The sequence below is a fragment of the Pezoporus flaviventris genome, unplaced genomic scaffold, assembly GCF_033815535.1.
Source record: "Pezoporus flaviventris isolate CSIRO_AGI_PZ_B2104156 unplaced genomic scaffold, CSIRO_AGI_Pfla_v1 ptg000025l, whole genome shotgun sequence".
NCBI classification, from domain to species: Eukaryota; Metazoa; Chordata; class Aves; order Psittaciformes; family Psittacidae; genus Pezoporus; species Pezoporus flaviventris.
The window spans coordinates 32220199-32242211 of NW_026892573.1; the positions used below are offsets into that span (position 1 = coordinate 32220199).

Sequence of the window (22013 nt, forward strand, 5' to 3'; positions counted from 1 at the left end):
GTCTGTTTTTATTTTCTATGTTATAGTCACAGTTTATATGTGCTTTATGTGATATAGTTTAATGTCATTTATAGAATCACAGAATGGTTTGTGTTGGAATGGTTTGGGTTGAAGGGGCCTTAAAGCTCACCCAGTTCCAACCCCTTGCCATGGGCAAGGACACCTTCCACTAGAGCAGCTTGCTCCAAGCCCCTGTGTCCAACCTGGCCTTGAACACTGCCAGGGATGGGGCAGCCACAGCTTCTCTGGGCACCCTGTGCCAGCACCTCAGCACCCTCACAGGGAAGAGCTTCTGCCTTATATCTAACCTGAATCTCACTTGTAAGTGCTGGGTGGGTTGAGTGAGTTCAGCAGAGGGCCACTGAAGTGGTTTGGTGCTAGAGTAAGTGATGTGCAGGAGGGAAGTGAGCTTGTTCTGGCATTGAAAGGAGAAGTTTTCAGGAGGACCTTCCAGCCCTGATGCGTGTGTGCTTCTGTAGCTGGTGAGGAGCTCAGTAAAGAGGTACAGAGCCTTTCACTGCTTTGTTTTGCAGAGTCTCACCAGGTCCTTGCCCAGCTGCTGGACACCCTGTTGGTGATTGGCACAAAACTCACAGAGAATCCACCAGTCAGGATGAGACTGGTCGAGGTGGCCTGCAAGGTAAGGCAGCCTCATTGGGCAGGAAACCTTTATCACTGCCACAGGACAAAAGCCATGTAGTCAGTATTTAGATTCTCAACAAACTTACAATACTAACATTTCATTAACTGCTAGGAATCTTCCTATGATTAGTTGTTACAAAGGGGTGAAAGAACAACAAGCTTCCAGTTACATCTGTTCTTCTTTTCCATTCCACAGCATCTGACAGATTCCTCCCATGGTGTAAGGAATAAATGTCTGCAGTTAATTGGCTGTCTTGGACCAGTGGAAAAAGGTGCTGCAAAAGAATCTGAAAGCCAGGCTGCCAAAGATGTGCAGAAGATCATAGGAGATCATTTTAATGACCAGGACCCTCGGGTTAGGACTGCAGCTATAAAAGCCATGGTAAGTGGTGCTGGTGTAGTGGAAGGTTTGGAGAATGGACAGCCAATGTATTTATATGCAGTTGTGTTTTCCTAATCAATTAAAGAATGAATGGCTGTGAAGTTTAAAGAAATTATACTTAAGTCAAGATTAAATAATAATCTTGACTATTCTGCTCTCATGAGACCCCACTTGCAACACTCTGTGCAGCTCTGGTGTTCTCAACATAGAAAGGACATGGAGCTGTTGGAACAAGTCCAGAGGAGGCCACAAGGATAGTCAGGGACTGGAGCATCTCCTGTATGGAGACAGGCTGAGAAAGTTGGGGCTGTTCAGCCTGGAGAAGAGAAGCTGCGTGGAGACCTCAGAGCAGCTTCCAGTGTCTGAAAGGAGCTACAAGGATGCTGGGGAGGGACTCTTCATTAGGGACTGTAGTGACAGGACAAGGGGTGATGGGTTCAAACTGAAACAGGGGAAGTTAAGGTTGGATGGAAGGAAGAAGTTCTTCCCTGTGAGGGTGCTGAGGCACTGGCACAGGGTGCCCAAGGAAGTTATAAATGCTCAGTTGCTGGCAGTGTTCAAGGCCAAGTTGGATGAGGCTTGAAGCACCCTGGTCTAATGTGAGGTGTCCCTGCCCATGGCAAGGGGTGTAACTGGATGACCTTAAGGTCCTTTCCAACCCAAATCATTCTATGAGTCTATGATTTAAAATACTTATAGGCAAGATAATGAAATATTTTCATTATAGGAGGAATCCAGATTTTACTCAAATCAGAAAAAACAGTGGTGAAAACTTGGTCTCTGTCACTTAAACCTATGGTTATACTTGTTTGTTTTTTCCCTGTAGCTGCAGCTTCATGAAAGAGGATTGAAGTTACAGCAGGCTATTTACAGTCAGGTAAACCTTGTATTTCTCTTTATTTTGTCCTTGGTTGCATATTCTGCTTTTTAGATTCTGTGACAATGCGCTTTGAGAGGAGGGCACTGAGCAGAGGTGTGCAGTATTTTGCACTGTTGCCTGTATTCCTTATTGTCCTATGACAGTGGAAATGGAAATCTCTTTAGCATTATTGTGCTTAAATACACTAAAGCATATGCTATGATATATATTGTTGGGGGAGATAATTATGGGAAGGACAAGGCACTATGTGATTCTTAATGTCTTCTGGCAATCTCAAAGTCTTAACCCCATGTTTATTGGAGCAAATACATGAAGCTTGTATCTTATGTCAGTCAGGTTGCACAGCTGAAGCCTGCATCAAATTAGTTCTGTTATAGACTCAGATTTCGTGCTTCCTACATAATACAGACAATTCTGGAGTGTTCCAGCATGTCCTGATGGACTTTAGTAGGACAAATCTACCTAATCAAACCTGGAAATAATAGGGAGTAAAAGGGAAGAATAAATCCCCCCTGATTTTTAACCTATGCTAACTGATTCCTGGTAGGGGTCCTCATTGCCCTGTGGGAAGTGAATGACAGCTCAGGTGGAGATGTTTCGGGTAGATTGCACTGTGATTCTTCTTTCAGGCCTGCAAGCTGTTGGCAGATGATTACGAGCAAGTGCGTAGTGCTGCAGTTCAGCTCATTTGGGTCCTCAGTCAACTCTACCCTGAAAGGTATGTACTGGATAGAGAGTGACTCAAAGGACTGGCAGAGTGATCATCCTAATCCTGAGAGTCTTGTCCTGAGACTTAGTAAGTCTTACTTCCTAAATCCTGGAAGTTTTACTTCCTAAATCCCGAGAGTAAGTCAGGAGTAGCTGATGTGTACAAATTGTCAATACCTGATAAGAATGCACTGATCCAGATGAAGTTTTGGCTCCTGGTACTTGTTGCACATCCATAGGAATCCAACATAGTTGTCTTACTTGATGCCATCCAGCATGGCGTCAGATCAGCACATGTTGAATTCACTGACTCGTGTTTCTCTTTGACAGCATCGTCCCAATTCCTTCTTCTAATGAAGAAATCCGCTTGGTTGATGATGCCTTTGGCAAAATCTGTCACATGGTCAGTGATGGTTCCTGGGTTGTGAGAGTACAAGCTGCCAAGTTACTGGTAAGTTGCATTCTGTTCTTCTCCAGTTAAGAATAGTCAGTCTTCTGGTACTTTAATTTCACATCTATTTGGACATTAATGGGAGAATGTTCATTAACTGTATAGGTAAATTTATACCAGAATTCAGAGAAGAAAGAAAGGAGAGAGGCTGAGGAAACCCAGAAGTTTCTCAGCTGAACTCTGTAGTGATTCTTCCCTTGAGAGTAGAGGGTTGGGTATCCAAGCAAAAACCAAGTACTTGTCCTATTTCCCTCCCCTGCTTCTCCGGCACAGGACGTGTAAACCAGCTGAATTCAGGAAAGACCATATTCACTCCAGTGGGAAAATAAGATGTTCTGAGCATTTTAAGTGAACTCCTTTAGACTCTGACATACAGGAGTGTCAGGCATTGTGTAAAGCTGTTAGAATGAGTGGATAAGATTGGATGCTGTGTTGGGATGAGTCAGGAAACTGTATGCTGTAATTTAGAATAACCCTGTTTCTTCCTTTTTGTCTCTTTAGGGTTCTATGCAACAAGTTAGTTCCCATTTCTTAGACCAGACTCTTGACAAGAAGCTCATGTCGGATCTGAGGGTACGTAAATGGGTTTGGTTTTCTTGTGTGTAGTGTACTAAAACTGCACAACAGGTATGTGAATGTTCAGTGTGCTTGTTTACCGTGTCCTTGCTCAGGGCTGCTGAGATTGAATTGATGATGACAGGTTTTCTTTCAGATTAAAGTCAATGAATTGCTGGTTTTAGGTTTCATTAGCCGAGCATGTAATAAACAGCTTCAGGCTATTCAGGTTTCACAGATAAGAGGTAAACATTTGTGTTCTTCTGATGTTTGGCTAAAAGCTTTATTTATTGTGTATGGAAAGGCTGCATCTTAGTTTTAGGAGCAAGCTTATGGAAACATCCTGCAAGATCCATTGTTGCTAAAGGCTGATCCCTAAGAGCAAAGCTTGTCAGTAAAATTCCTTCCTAAAGCAACTTGGTCGAGGTAGCATGTTCAGTTTTCCTGCCTACAAAAGAAAGATGAAGGTAGAGCTGGTAGTTTTTGTGGGCTGCTTTGTAAAGGCTGTTAAAGAAAGTGCTGCACAGCTCTCCGTACAGTGTGGGGGAAAGGAGGTGGATTAGCCAAGCATGCCGAATAAATATCACATTTTCTGCATTGCTGAACTCTGTGTAGTGTTGGTAGTCATGAAAGGATTTAATTGCAGTTGAACAAGTTGAGCTGCAAAGTGATACCATGTTTTTGCAGATCAGTTACTGGTTATTTAACTAGATGGGCTTTTGCTCTGACCCGGTTTGGCTGTTCTTATAAGGGATGTCTAAGATGACATGGTCAAATATGAGGCGTCCCTGCCCCTGGCAGGGAGTTGGAACTGGATGATCTTAAGGTCCTTTCCAACCCAAACCATTCTGTGATTGTTAGTTAAAATATATTGGTTGTTATCCTTCTCCCAACATTAAAAGTACAAAGAGTTACTGGCAATTAGAATTAATCATAGAAGAGAAGGTACTGTTTGCTTTTCTTTGCATTTGCATGTGTCTGTCAGTGTCTAAGCCTTGAGCTACATCTATTTTCAACTCCACTGAAGCCATTTAACACGTTATTACTTCCAAGTTTACCATGGTTGTAACTGACAGTCTTGTTTGGACAGAGGAAGCGCACTGCACATGAGAGAGCCAAAGAACTCTACAGCTCTGGGGAGTTTTCCAGTGGCAGAAAGTGGGGAGATGATGCCCCCAAAGAAGAAATCGACACAGGGGCTGTAAACTTGATTGAATCAGGAGCTTGTGGGGCTTTTGTTCATGGCCTGGAGGATGAGATGTATGGTAAGTGTTAAGTTACTATGGAATGGCTAAGATGTGTGCTGGCTAATAACCTTTTGGGTTTTGTTGGGTTTTCTTGGGGTCAAAACAGATCACTTGGCTGTTGTGTTTGGTGGATTTCAAGTTGGTGGGGTTTTATTCCATTGCGAGCTCTGATAATGGCAGTTGTTTCAAAGATGCTGCAGTGTTACACAGAATTTTGGATAGAAATGGTTCACTGAGTAGCCAAAACCAAATACCTTTCTATAAACAATGAAGTTTTAGTAAAATACCTGTAAGAAGTAGTTGCTTATGGTACAAAGAAACCTACTAGGATTGGCTTTTTTTGTTGTTGACTTAAATTTAACTGTTGCACTTGGCTCTAATTTGGCAGCATCAGTTGCTGCTGCTGCTGCTGTTTGGAACTGGTGTTTCCTCTGCAGGAAGGAAAACATAGAATCAGGTTGGAAAAGACCTGTAAGATCATCAAGGCCAACCTTTACCCTAGCACTGCCAAGGCCACCACTAAACCATGTCACAAATCACCACATCTGCATGACTTTTGAACACCTCCAGGGACGGTCTTGCTTTTGAACACCTCCAGGGTGGGGTCTTGCTGACATATTTAGCAATGTTATTGATAATTCCTTTTCTTTCTTTCCTTTAATTCCATGACCTGTTCTGAGGTCATATTTACCTGTTCCACACTGCTATTATGTTTGTTTCTGTTGGTCTTCCTATGATGGATGTAGAGGCTGCCATCTCTTTCCAGCAGACTAGTTCTCATATGCTCTTTTAAAGGGATGAAATAGGAGTGTCCAAGTGGAACACACGTGTTCCTGAGATCCTGGTTTGGCTGGAGCACTGACCATGCTGATGGCCTCAGGAAAGTCTGTGTGCTGCCCTTCCCAGCCCAACTTTCCTGTGGGTGAAGTGCACATGATGCCCGTTTCTATTGAGAACGGGGGGTGTTTGCAGAGACCTGAGGAGATGCTGAGCTCACAATGTTATTCCTGAATTTGCTTTTCATGTTCCAGGAAGGATGAGGCTAAATTAGAAAGTACAAACCCACCATAACAAAAATACCGCTTGTACATTGTGGTATGAAGGTTGGGGTTTTGTTCCATGACTCTTGCAAATAAAAGCATGGTTCTGTAACAGAATGGGTTGGGTTGGAAGGGACCTTAAAGCTCCTCCAGCTCCGGCCCCTGCCACAGGCAGGGACCCCTTCCACTAGAGCAGCTTGCTCTAAGCCCCTGTGTCCAACCTGGCCTTGAACACTGCCAGGGATGGGGCAGCCACAGCTTCTCTGGGCACCCTGTGCCAGTGCCTCAGCACCCTCACAGGGAAGAGCTTCTGCCTAAGAGCTCATCTCAGTCTCCCCTCGGGCAGGTTAAAGCCATTCCCCTTGGCCTGTCCCCAGATTCTTTGTCCAAAGCCCCTCTCCAGGGTTCTTGCCTGGATCTCTCCCTCCACTGCAGCGCTTTTAAATCCTGCTGAGCTCTCTTCTTCCTTAGTGTGCTGCTCGCATTACTTGTTGTAACTTCAGTCTCAGTCAGTGGGTCAGCTTCTGAAAGCAATATTGGCAAAATGGCAATACCTTAGTCTTAAAGACCACAGGGACTCGTGTGTGACAGCAGCTTTGTTCCTGAGCACGCAGGGGTCTTGCTGTGTTTGCATTTTTCGCTTTAATCTGAACATCAGGACTCAAGTGTGTGCTTTAAGAACAATGGGCCTGAAAGCTACACACCCGTTTAAGTAGTTATTTTCAAGATGAGCTAATTTGAATGCAAGATAGAAGTATGTTTAAAACAATGAAGTTTGCAAGACATCCCATTCATCCTCTTTTACGATCCCCATGCATAAATGTGATGGAAGCCAGCGAGGATGGTTTTAGGGAAGAGAATCTCATCTCTGAGCTTGCTACATCTGGGTATTCTTCACGTTCCTGTGATGTTTTACAGCAAAATACACTCTGGACACTTCTGGATGCTTTTGTGCTTAAATTATGAGGCATTTTAATAATGTGGCACCTTTTTCCTTTCTTTTGTGGCATCTGAAGTCAGGAAGCAGAGGAGTTTCATTGTGTTCAGTGCCGATACTCTGGGCTTTTCAGCAATTCATGAAGTGCTACATAAAAATGCACTGAATGCTCCAAGCAATTAAAATGCCAGGAAGAATAAAACAAGCAGAGTTTAATTACTTCAATTACTTTGCTTAAGGTACTACAGTTAATGCTACACTTGCAAAACTCACTAGGAAACACATAGTGTTAATTGTTGGTAGGACACCTATTTGTCACTTCCAGGTCCCTCTTGTAGGTGTTTACCACAGCAACAGTATTAGAGGTGAGGCTTCTGATTTGAAGATTTGCCTGTGGAAGTGTCCCCAGTGGGTTCTCTGCTTAGTCTCCCTCATCATAGAATCACAAAGTTGGGTTGGAAGAGACCTTCAAGCTCATCCAGTTCCAACCCCCCTCAGGGTCACCCTCAGAGTTCCCTTAGCATCTTCTCTCCTTATCCCAGTCCTTGAACAGTGTGAGGCCTGGCTGCTGAGTGGTGTGTCCTTTTAAACAGCACTTACACAATGAATTCCCTCCCTCTCTGTTGACAGAGGTTCGGATTGCTGCAGTGGAAGCCCTGTGCATGCTGGCTCAATCCTCGCCTTCCTTTGCTGAGAAATGCCTGGATTTCTTGGTTGACATGTTTAATGATGAAATAGAGGAGGTGAGGTTGCAGTCAATACACACCATGAGGAAAATTTCCAACAACATCACACTGAGGGAAGACCAGCTGGATACTGTGCTGGCTGTCTTGGAGGTAAGGATTTCCTAAAGAGGGGAAAAACTGTATTCGTGCCTTCTTTGGGGTGCTTCACTGTATAATGTTAATCAGCCCCTTTGAGATGAGACTGTCCACCTTTATTGTTGGGGTTTTTTTTTCTCTTCTAATAGCATAAGGCTAAGGTCAGAATCCCAGAGTGGTTTGGGTTGGAAGGGACCTTAAAGCTCACCCAGTTCCAACCCCTGCCACGGGCAGGGACCCCTTCCACTAGAGCAGCTTGCTCCAAGCCCCTGTGTCCAACCTGGCCTTGAACACTGCCAGGGATGGGGCAGCCACAGCTTCTCTGGGCACCCTGTGCCAGTGCCTCAGCACCCTCACAGGGAAGAGCTTCTTCGTTATCTCCAACCTGAACTTCCCCTGTTTCAGTTTGAACCCGTTACCCCTTGTCCTATCACTCCAGTCCCTAATGAAGAGTCCCTCTCCAGCATCCTTCTAGCCCCCTTCAGACAGTGGAAGCTGCTCTGAGGTCTCCATGCAGCTTCCTTTCTCCAAGCTCAACAGCTCATATTTTCCCAGCCTGTCTTTGTATGAGAGGTGCTCTGGATCCAGCACCTTGTAATCCCCAGGACAACAGAATACTTTGAAACAGATGAATTTCAGATCAAGCTCTTCCCTTGATCACTGTGCTCTGTTGTCTGACGTGTGTTGCCTTCTGTGTTGGTTTGTGGTCCAGCACTCTGCACCACTTCATGTTGAATACAGCTTCGTTTTCCTCTCTGCTTCCTTTGTTTGTCTGCTTTGGCTATACCTTTGCTCACCAGGCAGAGCCAGAGCTAGGCAGGAGATCTCTCTTCTGACTGTTCAGAGTTTGTTAGTGTGTTCTGTGGTATAATTTGGGTTTTCCCAACCAGCATCCTCCCAGTCAGTCCTCAGCCAGGATCCAGAGGACAGCGCGAGTCAGCTGCAGCTCCAGCTTGATGGGGTTGATCTGGGGAGAGATTTTGGCTTTATCAACTGTGCTGCTTCCCCACAGACCTGGTCTGTTTGCTGAGCTGTAGCCCTGAGGTGTGGGTGTTTGATGTCTGCTTGTGCTGCATGGAGCAGGCAAGTTCCTGCCTCTTTTAGGCAGTCTTCTAGGCTCAGGCGTGCTGCAAATCTGCTCTTTGTGTCTTTTCACCTGCTGTTTGCTTGACCCAAGGCAACCCTGATGTGTCCTCCCAGGAAGAAGCAAACTGATCTCTTACCAGCCTTTAACAAAGGCCATAGAACATGATCTGAATGAGCTTTGGTTTTCCTCATGTTTTTATGTAGGTGATTTATGTTTGTTCCAGCTGGGGACCTGTGCATCAAGGTATTATAATGTCCCAGTTAGACTGGGGTCTGTCTTAAGCTTCCGTGCTGACTGTGATAAATCAGACCTGTGTTATGGTTTATATTATCATTATTATTAGCAGGTATTGGGATACCTGAAGTGTGAGAGTTAACATTTGAATGGCTTTGTCTGAAAGGTGTTTTCCTTCTGTAAAATCCATCTTCCAGCACCAAAATGAAGGATGTGGGAAAATGGCATTAACTTTAGTGCCTAAATTTCTTCTGGCAGTGTAAAGATGGAACAGCTGTGCCTGGGGTAGCTCCTGTTTTCACCCCACTGCTTTAAATTCACCTGTATAACTACCATTTCCTCCTTGCTTTTCTGACCAGGCTTTAGATCCTGCTTTCCCTGTTGCCCTTGATCTCAGTTGCTGTCGAGTTGTGCTCCTCTCTGTCCCTTCATAGTCTTGTGCCTCCCTTCTCCCTCTTCTCCCCTTCCAGTGTTCTGTGCCACTCACCGGGAGTCCTTTATGTCCATAGTCATTTAATTGTAGTCCTTGCAGTCCATCTTCTCTTCTGATCATAGTCTGCCTCCCACCACCACTAGAATAAGGAACAGGTCCTGCTGAGCTTTCCTCCTTGGATCATTTGTGTGTGTTGGTGTCATTTAAGAGCTTCTACAAGGTCTCCTCTTTCTTCTTTTGTGTCAGACAATGATGAATGAGCTGTTGATACTAGCAAAGTATAACTTAAAACACCCTTGAAACCCGTCCAGTTCTTGTATCCTATCAGCTTTTCACATCCTACCCAGCAGTGGCACACAAACGCTGATAGCAAGAGACTGTAATGCGCTGATAGGGAATGGCAAGGTGGGGTTTGGCAGGAGGAATGTCATTAAGCTGGAGTTCAGCCACAAGGGCTTCTAAAAATACTACTTGGAGCTTGAACAAGCTCCTCAGTGCAACGTCACCCTGGCCTGAAAAATAAGATGGGCACAGTGTGACTTGGAAAGTGGTATCTTAGGGATCTGTGTGATCATAGAAAGGCTCCTGACCGAAGTTACAGGGTTTTAGGGGTTGGTTGGTTTGTTTTATTGTCCATCTGTAAACCCATACTTAGGTCAAGTTCTTTATCCTATAGATAAGCACTGTTAACAGAGCCACTAATGTGTCCTCAGTGCTTACTGAAACCCTCTGGAGGATGGTGACTGGGTTAAAGGCTTGTGGAACTTTAGCCTGTTTAAAGCTGGAACTGAGCTTCATGGGCTGAATGATAAAAGGCTTCTCCAGAGACAATAAAGCAGTCTTTGGTGTGTTTCCATAGAATCCCAGAATGGTTTTTGTTGGAAAGGACCTTAAAACTCATCCAGTTCCAACCCCCTGCTACGGGCAGGGACACCTTCCACTAGAGCAGCTTGCTTGAAGACTCCCCAGAGCCTTCTCTTCTCCAGGCTGACCCAGCCCAGCTCTCTCAGCCTGGCTCCAGAGCAGAGCTGCTCCAGCCCTCGCAGCATCCCCATGGCCTCCTCTGGCCTCGCTCCAACAGCTCCACGTCCCTCTTGTGCTGCTGCCCCAGAGCTGGATCAGGGCTGCAGGGGGGGTCTCCCCAGAGCACAGCAGAGGGGCAGGATCCCCTCCCTGAGCTGCTGCTCACGCTCTGGGGGTGCAGCCCAGCACATGGGGGCGTTCTGGGCTCAAGCACACACTGAAGCCGGTTCATGGGGAGCTTCCCCTCACCCAACACCCCAAGTCCTTCTCCTCAGGCTGCTCCATCTGGTCTCCCCGAGCCTGTGTTTTGCTGAGTTACCCAGCACCTTCTTTTTCCATTACTGCCTATTCCTAAGGGTACAACATCCCCCAGACCAAACAGTGATTCTTATTCTGGTCGAGAAAGTCAGCAGTGAAGCAGTGCCCATTCACTCCAGTAAATGCAGCACAACGTGGATGAGACCCGCAGGAGACCCTGCAGCAGTTGCTGGGTCTGAGCTTAGCTGTGATAACTAGAAACGTGTGGTGTTCTTCAGATGCCTCTAATACTAAACCGGGCAAGGAGCAGGAACTGCTGTCTCTAAAGGAAACATGTCTACAGGCACATCTCGGCACTCAGAGGTGACTGGGTTGGGATTTGTTTGGGTTTTTCAGGATTCTTCAAGGGATATTCGGGAAGCACTTCACGAACTGTTGTGTTGCACCAACGTCTCCACTAAGGAAGGCATCCATCTGGCACTGGTGGAGCTGCTGAAAAACCTGACCAAGTATCCCACCGACAGAGAATCCATATGGAAGTGAGTGCGTTCAGTGTCCTTCCTTTCCTATTCTTAGTAATCAAGGGCTTAGGCAAATACTGAGCTAGCCAAGGAGGTAACAGGTATTGCAGGTGAATAGTCCTGTTGTAGTCCAGGCAAGATGAATTCAACCCTCAGTTTAAAATCTCATCTCTTTTATGCAACTCGTGTTTTGTGCTTACTTGACACTGCATTAAATAGCAATATTTACCAGGAGCTGGTTATATCCCTTGGGACAAATGGATGGGTTGTGGCATTGTGCTGTTGGAGGGACGTTTTCTGTCTGAGGTCGTTAAATGGGAGCAACAAAGGAAGTGATGCTCCAGCACAGACGGTTTGAGATGGAATTCTTGGGTATTATTGGAAACACTGATTTTAGTCAGCTTTGTACTCTGGCATTGGTTTTGGAGTTTGGGGGTTTATTTGGGTGGGTTTTCACCTCCTCCTTTATTTCTGATGAATAAAACACACTCTTTTGTCAGTGTTAGTCTGAAAGCTTTTCTTTGGTTGTAGAGCTCCAGGTATTAAGCATTTCTGGACAACTTCAATAAACCATTTTATTACTACTTGCTTTTTCAAGCTGCCCCTTCAGTTTTCTTGGATCCAATCAAATATTAATGCACATACTCAGCTGTGAAGAGACAGGCTCGGACAGTAGGATTTTAATGCTGAAAGTGCTGCTGCAGCATAATGATGCTTTAAAATGTTGTATTTTGCCATGTGCATGTTAACTAAGAGATACTTTGATCTGTGTGTTTCCAGATGCTTGAAGTTCCTGGGGAGCAGGCATCCCACTTTGGTGCTTCCCTTAGTGCCAGAGCTGCTGAGCACACATCCATTCTTTGACACTCCAGAACCAGACATGGATGACCCAGCCTGTATCTTTTTCATGAAGCCAGTTGATCATTTAGCCTGGAACAGATTGAATTAGTACATTCCTGATGTTCACATTTAAGTGATTTCCAGCTGTAGCAGACAATCCTGTAGCTATTTCTGAATCCCTTTGCCACTTAAGTCTTATTACTCAGCAAGTGATGGAATAACTGTTGTCTGGAACCATCTTCATCAATCCCAGTGTGGTATAAAATTGTCCTTCTTCTTGATGCTGGGATGAATAGTGTTTATCAGGCAATTTGTCAAGGTTGAGGCTTTGCAGATGAGTCCTTTGATGTGCAAACTGGTTTGCATTAGTTTTGAAGGTGCTTTAGCTCTTAAATAAGAGTGGGTTTCCTTCTCTGCTTTCTTTATAGGTAAAACTTGTGCTGTCCTCACTGTTGTGCAGTGTGTAGAGCAGCACCACCTCTTAGTACAGCAGTGGCCAAGTCCCCATCGTGCTGCAAATTCATCATCTTTTTGACATAATGTAAAATCAGAACTCCTCCTATTAACATCAGCTTTTCTCATGCTTTAGATTACGAACTGTTATTGTTATACCCTTATCCTTAACAATAGGAGATGCCTTGGAAATGCAAAATGCCATTTTTCCCCCATTGTTCGTTGTTCCCTTTGCTTCCCTCTGTGCCACTGCAGAATGCGATGTTGTTTCTGATGCGTGCTGAGACATGTTCAACTGCAACAAGTCTCTCCCTCTGTGAATCTCCTCCTTATTTCTCTCACCAGACCCAAGCCATCAGCTCCAAACTCTGTGCAGATTATACAAATACCTTGTGAGAAGTGACAAAGGGCTGGAATTGGGTGGAGAGAAAGATTAAGCTGATGGTTGAGTGGTAATGTGAGTCAGTTTGTCCTGAGTTGGGAACTGAAGGAACATTGTGGTGGGGGGAAGCTGTCATTTAGCTCAGTGCACCTTCCTGCCCTGAATATAAGAGTGTTATAGCACAGAATGTTCTGGAGGTGAATTGGCCTCCAATAAGACCACGTCTTATGGAGATGAGTTACATGAAGGCAGGCCTGGGAGCCAGAACCTACAAGTTAGACCTGGATGGTGTTTTTCCAGTGTAACCTGTTAATGGAAAATGTGGTTTTCTTTGATACAAAGCACTCAAGAAACTTGAATCACATTTGTTCAATAGCTAATTTGAAGAAGATTTGGGGTAAAGGGGAGATACTGGTTTATCAAGTAGAAAACATCGTGCTTGGCAGCCCAGGGGTGCAGAAGGTTTTGAAGGAGAGAGATAAGGGTTCAGTCTCTTCTTGGGTTGAACCTACTTCTTCCTCATGCATGCAAGTGCTCAGATGATAATAAGATTTGTATTGAGATCCTTTCACACTCTCCTGATAGAGATCTTCCAATTGGGGTCAACCATGTACAGGCAAGTGCCTTTGGGTTAACTGAGTGAAGCTTTCAGTTGGCCACTGTATTTCTCAGGCTGTGAAAATGTTTTCCTATTCCAGAGTCATTTTCCCATGCTTGATTCTTTGGTTTGGTTTGGGTCTGTGTAAGAGGGATGGGATTTGGGGCATCATAGGAAATGCAGCAGTTTTCATAGAATCGCAGAATCCCAGAGTGCTTTGTATTGGAAGGGACCTTAAAGCTCCTCCAGCTCCAACCCCTGCCACAGGCAGGGACCCCTTCCACTAGAGCAGCTTGCTCCAAGCCCCTGTGTCCAGCCTGGCCTTGAACACTGCCAGGGATGGGGCAGCCACAGCTTCTCTGGGCACCCTGTGCCAGCACCTCAGCACCCTCACAGGGAAGAGCTTCTGCCTAAGAGCTCGTCTCAGTCTCCCCTCTGGCAGGTTAAAGCCATTCCCCTTGGCCTGTCCCTACAGGCCCTTGGCCCAAGCCCCTCTCCAGCTTTCCTGCAGCCCCTTTAGGCACTGGAGCTGCTCTCAGGTCTCCCCTTCAGGAGCCTTCTCTTCTCCAGGCTGACCCAGCCCAGCTCTCTCAGCCTGGCTCCAGAGCAGAGCTGCTCCAGCCCTCACAGCATCTCCATGGCCTCCTCTGGCCTCTCTCCAACAGCTCCACATCCCTCTTGTGCTGCTGCCCCAGAGCTGGATCAGGGCTGCAGGGGGGGGGGTGTCTCAATTTCCAAAGGCAAATGTTCAGTTTTAGGTGGTGTTTGGGTACCACACTGGTAAGCACAGAGTGAGCTTTGAGGAAGAGTAAAACTCCACCTGATGAGCCTGTTCTGCATTTGTACTTCCTGGCTTCTGTCCATTGTGTTGCCTCTGAGCCATCCCACATTCAGCACTAACATCCTTCTTCCAGTATGGCCCATCCTGTAATGTTTGTGCTTAGTCCTTGGTTTTCATCCACTCAGACACCCGCCTCTGGGTTTTACATTCCCAAGCTGTAAAGAATGAGCAAATCATTCCCAAGCAATTCTCAAGCAGAAAAAAAGGGTTGTTGAGCTGTTGTTTTAACTTGCTGTCCCCAAGGAGCTGCTCTTCATAGCATCATAGAATGCTTTGGGGTTTGGGGGTTTGTTGCTGTTGGTTTGTTTTCTTTAACACTCCATTTCAATAGACATTGCTGTTCTGGTTCTGATTTTCAATGCTGCTAAAAGCTGCCCAACGATGCCTGCCCTGTTCTCTGATCACACGTTCAGACATTATGCCTATCTGCGGGACAGCCTCTCTCATCTGGTCCCTCCCTTAAGAGTAAGTTGAACCACTTTGGTTTGGTTTATTCGTATCCTCTACTGTGACTATTGATGGTGTCTTCCATGTCTGTCATAGAATCCCAGAGTGGTTTGGGTTGGAAAGGACATTAAAGCTCATCCAGTTCCAACCCCTGCCATAGGCAGGGACACCTTCCACTAGAGCAGTTTGCTCCAAGCCCCTGTGTCCAACCTGGCCTTGAACACTGCCAGGGATGGGGCAGCCACAGCTTCTCTGGGCACCCTGTGCCAGCGCTTCAGCACCTTCACAAGGAAGAACTTCTGCCTTATCTCCAACCTAAATATTCCCTGTTACAATTTGAACCCATCAGCCCTTGTCCTGTCACTCCAGTCCCTAATGAAGAGTCCCTCCCCAGCATCCCTGTAGCCCCCTTCGGACACTGGAAGCTGCTCTGAGGTCTCCATGCAGCTTCTCTTCTCTAGGCTGAACAGCCCCAACTTTCTCAGCCTGTCTTCAATGGGAAGTGCCGTAGCCCCCTGCTCATCGTCACGAGTGAGATGTGTTCCCTTCTGCTTTAAAGTATGTTTTCCTTCATGGAAGTACAGGTGGGACTGAAGTTGGTTTTAAGTCTTAACAGCAGCTCATGAAATTAATGGCAGTTTGTGTGGTCTTGGGCTTCCCTTGACTTCTCAGTGTAAGAGTTACCCTCAAAGGGCTGTTGAGGTTTAACCTGAAGCTCTCCATCTGCAAGTGGATTACACCTGGGGAATATTAACTGAGATGCAGGCTCTAAATCCTTCATACAGACTTTGGGTTTGAGAAATGAACTGGAGCTCTCAGTTGCAAGTTGTTAAATAATGTGACAGCATTTTGCAATGTTGTTACTTCATAGAATCATGGAATCACAGAGTCCCAGGTTGGAAAGAACCTCAGGGATCATCTGGTCCAACCTTTCTTGGCAAAGCATGACCTAGACTGGATGCCCAGAACCCTGTCCAGCCCTATCTTAATGTCTAATGCTGCGGGGCCACCACTTCCCTGGTGAGCTTATTCCAATGGCTGATTGTTCTCAATGGGAAAAATTTCCCTCTTGTGTCCAACTGGAATCTCCCCAGGACCAACCTGTGCCCATCACCATCTTTTCTGCTTGTGTTGGCCTTTATATCCTTTGTTTGCATGTGTTCTTGTTCAGTTGCCAGGTAGGAAGCTGGTGTCCTCCCCTGTCTCTCCCAGCATTACACCCCATGAAGATCCTTCCCAGCAGTTCTTACATCAGAGCCTGGAGAGGGTTTACAACCTTCAGCACCTCGACGCACAGGGCATCCAGGAGCTGCTGGAATTCACCATCCGGTAAGGCTGGAAGCTCACCTGTGTACGGAGCCTTGTTCAGGATTCCCAATTTCTCTGTGGCAGCTGCTTTACTTCTGACTATTGTGGTTGTAATTTGCCATTGGGCACTTAACCTGAGCCTTCCTCTGGAGAGCATCACGATAACACAGCATTGATGGTCTGTGTAAGGTAGAACTGATGGTCTGGCTCTCCTTGCTGAACAATCAATGTGCATTTTGGGGTGACATCATTTTGGAGCATGGTAAGAGGAAGAAGGCTCTTCTTGGACTGCTGCTGTGGTAAAATATGCTCTAAGCTTTTCTGGTTGATGGGTGACAGTTGGTGTGTCATTCCTAGGGCTCTGTCCCTGTAGGAGTCCCTCATTTGGATTGTAGTAACTGTAATGTACATGAACAAAGGGTTTTGGTTTTGGGGAGGGGAGAGACGTTGTCCCCTTCCCTCTTCCATTTTCCATGTGGCCTTTCATTCAGCAGGAGAGGACCTGCTTCTGGTGCTTTGTGGGGTTCTTCATTACCACTTACAGAGGACTTTGTCATTCTCCATCAGTTTGAAGATCAGAGATTTTCCTGGAACAATGTTCCTGTGTGTTGCTCTCTGCTGTTATGTCATTAGAGTGTGCGGCGTGGCTTTGGAAGGTGGATTTCGTGCTGCCTCTTCCATTTCATCTCTAGACTGATTCAGACAAACAAAACACTTGAAAAGGTTCCTTTTGATGCAGTTTCCCTGGTTGGAAAGAGAAGAGCTTTATTTTGAGGGGTAGAAAAACAATTTAAATCCTTTGTTTGGAATATGGCATTCCAAAGAGCTTTATTCCTTTTCATTCCCTCCCAAACAACTGCCTTTTCTGTATGTGTAGCTGCGAATTGCTTTCACACCCACCTGCAGTGGAGACTAAACAGTTCCTCCTCACTCAAAACCTAACTGTGAGCACTACCTGGTTGTGTGTTCAGCTGTTTTGAAGCTGAAACAACCTGAAATACAGCCTCAAAGCATTTAATGTACTAAATGCTTAAAACAGGTCATCTCTTGGCAGGGCATCCTGAGTCTTACAGGCATGATGGAGGTCTGGAAACCTCACAGACTGTGAGTGTGTAGGAATCATGTTGGAGATGGCTCGTGTGTAACTTCCATGCAGTAAAGGACAGTGATGCTTTGGAGCCAATGGAAATCATTGCCTTGGCTTTTTTCCTGCAGGGATCACCACCCAGGAGCCAGCTTAAGAGAAAGGAGGATTTAAGTCCAAACCAAAGTGTTAAAGGTTATTTTGCAGAGGACAGGAGTTTCCTGCCCCAACAACTGGAAATGGATGGAAGCAGCTCACAGCAGTGGATTGTGTGGTGGGACATCCCTCCTCCTTTAGCATTAGTGTCATGGAGCTGGGGTCTACTTGGGACCACACTGAAGGCTGACACTCATCCCCCAGCCTCTGAAGCTGTAAGGCAGCCTTCTGAGCAAATCACTCCTTGTGCTGTAGTTCCTCCATCCACACAACAGGATTTTTTTGTCTTGCAGAGATGTTGGAATCTGTCTGAGATTTGTAAGGAAATAGAATTGGTGGAATTGGGAACAGCAGAAGACTGGGAAATGGAATATCTGCCTGGTTGTTAGCTGAGAGATGGCATGCGTGTTGGTGTATTGTGATGCATTAAGTAGGACACGGGAAGTAAGCACCCAGGAGTCTCCTCTCCCCTCTGCGATGGAGTCACTATGTAAGGCTCAGGCTGGCTTTCCTGCTGTTGCATTGAAGGAAGGCACAAACCCTCCCTGCTGAGAAGAGGTTTCCTTTAGCTGCAAATTATACAGATAATCTCATAGCTTGCTCTGAATGTCTCTGCACGCAGGAGCCTTCTGGTTTGGCAGAGCCAAAGCTTCAGAATTGCATGAGAAATACAAAGATAAATCTAAAACAAAGAAAAAGTCATTTGAAGAAAAATATGTTCTTTTTAATAATATAGTAGGAAGTGTGGAAGGAGAGTGACAGTTTTAGTACACTTGAGATCAAAGCAAAATGCAGAGTTGAATCCTCCTCATCCAACCTGTTTTTAGGTCTGTGACAACAAATGAGTTTTGTTGTCTTAGAATCATAGAATGGTTTGGGTTGGAAAGGACCTTAAGATCATCCAGTTCCAACCCCTGCCATGGGCAGGGACACCTCACACTAAACCATGGCACCCAAGGCTCTGTCCAACCTGGCCTTGAACACTGCCAGGGATGGAGCATTCAGAACTTCCTTGGGCAACCCATTCCAGTGCCTCACCACCCTGACAGGAAAGAACTTCCTCCTTATATCCAATCTAAACTTCTCCTGTTTAAGTTTTAACCCATCACCCCTTGTCCTATTACTACAGTCCCTAATGAAGAGTCCCTCCCTAGCATCCCTATAGCCTCCCTTCAGACACTGGAAGCTGCTCTGAGGTCTCCACGCAGCTTCTCTTCCTCGGGCTCAACAGCCTGAACTTTCTCAGCCTGTCTCCATACAGGAGCTGCTCCAGCCCCAATCATCCACATGACCTCCTCTGGCCTTGCTCCAACAGCTCCATGTCCTTCTTATGTTGAGGACACCAGAACTGCACAGTGATGCAAGTGGGGTGGTCTCAAATACACGCTTTTGAGTTTAAAATGTATCTAAGGGTAGAGAACTGAAGCCTTTTGCATTCCATTACCTGTCATTTTTCATTCAACCAGGTTAAAAGCTACTTCTGATTTACAGGAGATGCTTACACCACACAACACACGACAGCAAGTTGGAGAGATACCATTATGTTGGGATGCAGCTTGGTTTAAAAGGCAGCTATATTTCAGATTCACTTGGTTGGCTGAGCCTGACACATTCCAAACACTTTATCCCAGCCCACATGAGGAGATGTGCCAGCAGAGTAACACAAATGGGTCATTAGCTGCTGTACAAGTCTGGAGTGCTTAAGTTCAAGCTGGAACCACTGTGCTGTATGGTTCCCAGAGGGCTGTCAGTAATGTGGGTTGACAGTGACACACCACTGCAGTGCTGGTGTCCAAGGAGAAAGGACAGGCCAAGGCCCAAGGTGCAGACTGTGTTGTAGTGAGGGTTTTGCTGCTGTTTCTGGTGCTTATTCTAAGGATAAAAGCAGGATGCAGAAATAGCCTCATTGTTGCTGCATTCTGAGTGCATTTAGGTTAATGTACTTGCTGTCTTAATGGCTTTTTCTTTCTTTTCCACATGCTTCAGTGATCTTCAGAGGCTTGGAGAGCTGCAGTCAGAGCTGGCAGGGATGGCAGACTTCACTGCGACTTACCTTCAGTGTCAGCTCCTCCTCATCAAGGTCTGGCTTCACCTGGGGTTTGTTGGGCTGCTCTTTGGAAATGCCCCCATCGCAGCAGTGAGCTTCCATGTGGTGCTGAAAACTGATGGATGATGATCATCATCCCCATTCCCTCCTCTGGCACATCATTTATGCAGTAACTTTGCCAGTTACAGAACCACAGAATGGTTTGGATTGGCAGGGACCCCTTCCACCAGAGCAGCTTGCTCCAAGCCCCTGTGTCCAACCTGGCCTTGAACACTGCCAGGGATGGGGCAGCCACAGCTTCTCTGGGCACCCTGTGCCAGCGCCTCAGCACCCTCACAGGGAAGAGCTTCTGCCTTACATCCAGCCGGATATTTAACAACTGTATAGGTATCTCTGTGTGTGTACAGAACATATAATTAGAGAACATCTAAATCGCCTTCTTTGGGTGAGAAATGTATTCCAAGGGTTTGAGGGCAGTGTGAGCTATGCCAAATGGCAGCCACACAAACTGAAACCCCTTCTTGGTTTTACATAGCAAAGCTTTTATCGAGCCTCTTCTCAAAATCTGGTTGTTGCTTCCTTTTGGTTCTTCCTTTACACGTGTGTAAGTTACATTCAAACACCTAAAGAAGAACAAGAGACCAACTTGAATGCTCCTGCCAGCTTAGAGCTTGAGAAGTGCAAGGTCCTACACCTGGTCAGAGCACTCCCAGGCACAGCTACAGGTTGGGCAGAGAAGAGATTCAGAGCAGCCCTGCAGAGAAGGACTTGGGGGTGTTGGTTGATGAGAAAATGAACATGAGCCGGCTCCAGTGTGTGCTTGCAGCCCAGAAAGCAACCGTATCCTGGGCTGCATCAAAAGGAGCGTGACCAGCAGGTCGAAGGAGGTGATCCTGCCCCTCTGCTCTGCTCTTGTGAGACCTCACCTGGAGCATTGTGTGCAGTTCTGGTGTCCTCAACATAAAAAGGACATGGAACTGTTGGAACAAGTCCAGAGGAGGCCACGAGGATGATCAGGGGCTGGAGCAGCTCCTGTATGAAGACAGGCTGAGGAAGTTGGAGCTGTTCAGCTTGGAAAAGAGAAGCTGCGTGGAGACCTCAGAGCAGCTTCCAGTGTCTGAAGGGGGCCTATAGGGATGCTGGGGAGGGACTGTAGTGATAGGACAAGGGGTGATGGGTTCAAACTGAAACAGGGTAAGTGCAGGTTAGAGATGAGGAAGCTCTTCACTGTGAGGGTGGTGAGGCACTGGAATGGGTTGCCCAGGGAGGTTGTGAATGCTCCATCCCTGGCAGTGTTCAAGGCCAGGTTGGACAGAGCCTTGGGTGCCATGGTTTAGTGTGAGGTGTCCCTGCCCATGGCAGGGGGTTGGAACTGGATGAGCTTCAGGTCCTTTCTAACCCAAACCATTCTATGATTCTATGATTCTGAGTGAATCAACAAAGTGATCTGCTCTTTATATAATTTGGAGACATCGGTTCCCTGTGTTATATTTAAAAGCAGAAAATGTATCTTTGGCTCCTTTTTAAGCAACCTGCTGGTGTACAGCAGTGAGACAGAGCATCTTCCCTGCTCCCGAGCCCATCTAGCCCAATGTTAGAATATTCAGTCTGAACTTGGTATTTACCATCAGTTCCTGGTGTTTCATCTGCAGGCCCTGCAGGAGAAGCTGTGGAACGTGGCAGCTCCTCTGTACCTGAAGCAGAACGCGTTGGCATCTGCTGCAGCAAAGCAGGTGAGGTGGAAATAGCTGGGTCTGAGAGTGCTCCCGCTCTGGGGGTGCAGCCCAGCACAGGGGGGGGTTCTGGGCTCAAGCGCACACTGAAGCCGGGTCATGGGGAGCTTCTCCTTACACAACACCCCGGGTCCTTCTCCTCAGGCTGCTCCATGCAGTCTCCCCCAGCCTGGGTTTGTGCTGGGATTGCCCCAAACCAGGGGAGGACCTTGTTGAATTCCATGAGGTTCACATGGTCCACATCTCCAGCCTGTCCATGTCTCTCTGGATCCCATCCCTTCCTCCGTTATATTGACGGCACCACACAGCTCAGTGCTATCACAATCCTGCTGTGTGCAGGAGTTTATCAGAGCCTGGATGGTTTCTCACCCTTGTGCTGCCCCTTTGACAGATCTTGGAAGAAACATACAAGATGGAGTTCATGTACAGCGGGGTGGAAAGCAGACAAGTGGTCATCATTCACCACATGAGGCTGCAGGCCAAGGCCTTACAGCTGATCGTGACTGCCCGGACCACCAGAGGGTAAGGAGGACCTGGGGAAAGGGTCTTCATGGGGTTAACTCTAAGCTCAGTTTCCTTCAGCTCTGGTTAAAACCCAGCAAGGATAAACTGGGCACATGAAACATCACAACATGCCAGTAACCATTAGCTAAAAGAATTCAGAGCCTTCTTTTGCCTTTATATCTACAATAGAAATACTATTTAAATAAGTACTATAAATACTCGTAATGCCTAATACTGTAGTAGATGAGAAATATATGAGGAAGATGTGTTTTGGAGGTAGAGTTCTCTTCATTCTGAAGATAAAACTAGGTTAAAAATGTTGTGGAGTTGATATTTGGGATGTATTTAAGTTGTGTATTAAAGAACGCACTAATGTTGGCTTCATTAAGTACTGTTGAGTT

At 46.3% G+C, this 22013-nt stretch overlaps 1 protein-coding gene across 2 annotated transcripts in view; it reads left to right on the forward strand.

The window, feature by feature from the left end:
* INTS4 (integrator complex subunit 4) overlaps positions 1 to 22013 on the forward strand; it is a 32426-nt gene that overhangs the window by 4413 nt on the left and 6000 nt on the right. For both annotated transcript variants that reach the window (XM_061458074.1, XM_061458075.1), the window contains exons 4-18: positions 534 to 640; positions 839 to 1024; positions 1851 to 1901; positions 2534 to 2622; positions 2943 to 3063; positions 3565 to 3636; positions 4709 to 4883; positions 7473 to 7678; positions 11095 to 11237; positions 12000 to 12115; positions 14665 to 14798; positions 15952 to 16109; positions 19315 to 19408; positions 21028 to 21108; positions 21500 to 21630. In XM_061458074.1, the coding sequence (XP_061314058.1) occupies positions 534 to 640; positions 839 to 1024; positions 1851 to 1901; positions 2534 to 2622; positions 2943 to 3063; positions 3565 to 3636; positions 4709 to 4883; positions 7473 to 7678; positions 11095 to 11237; positions 12000 to 12115; positions 14665 to 14798; positions 15952 to 16109; positions 19315 to 19408; positions 21028 to 21108; positions 21500 to 21630 (1864 nt within the window). The remainder of the gene's footprint in view (positions 1 to 533; positions 641 to 838; positions 1025 to 1850; positions 1902 to 2533; positions 2623 to 2942; positions 3064 to 3564; positions 3637 to 4708; positions 4884 to 7472; positions 7679 to 11094; positions 11238 to 11999; positions 12116 to 14664; positions 14799 to 15951; positions 16110 to 19314; positions 19409 to 21027; positions 21109 to 21499; positions 21631 to 22013) is intronic.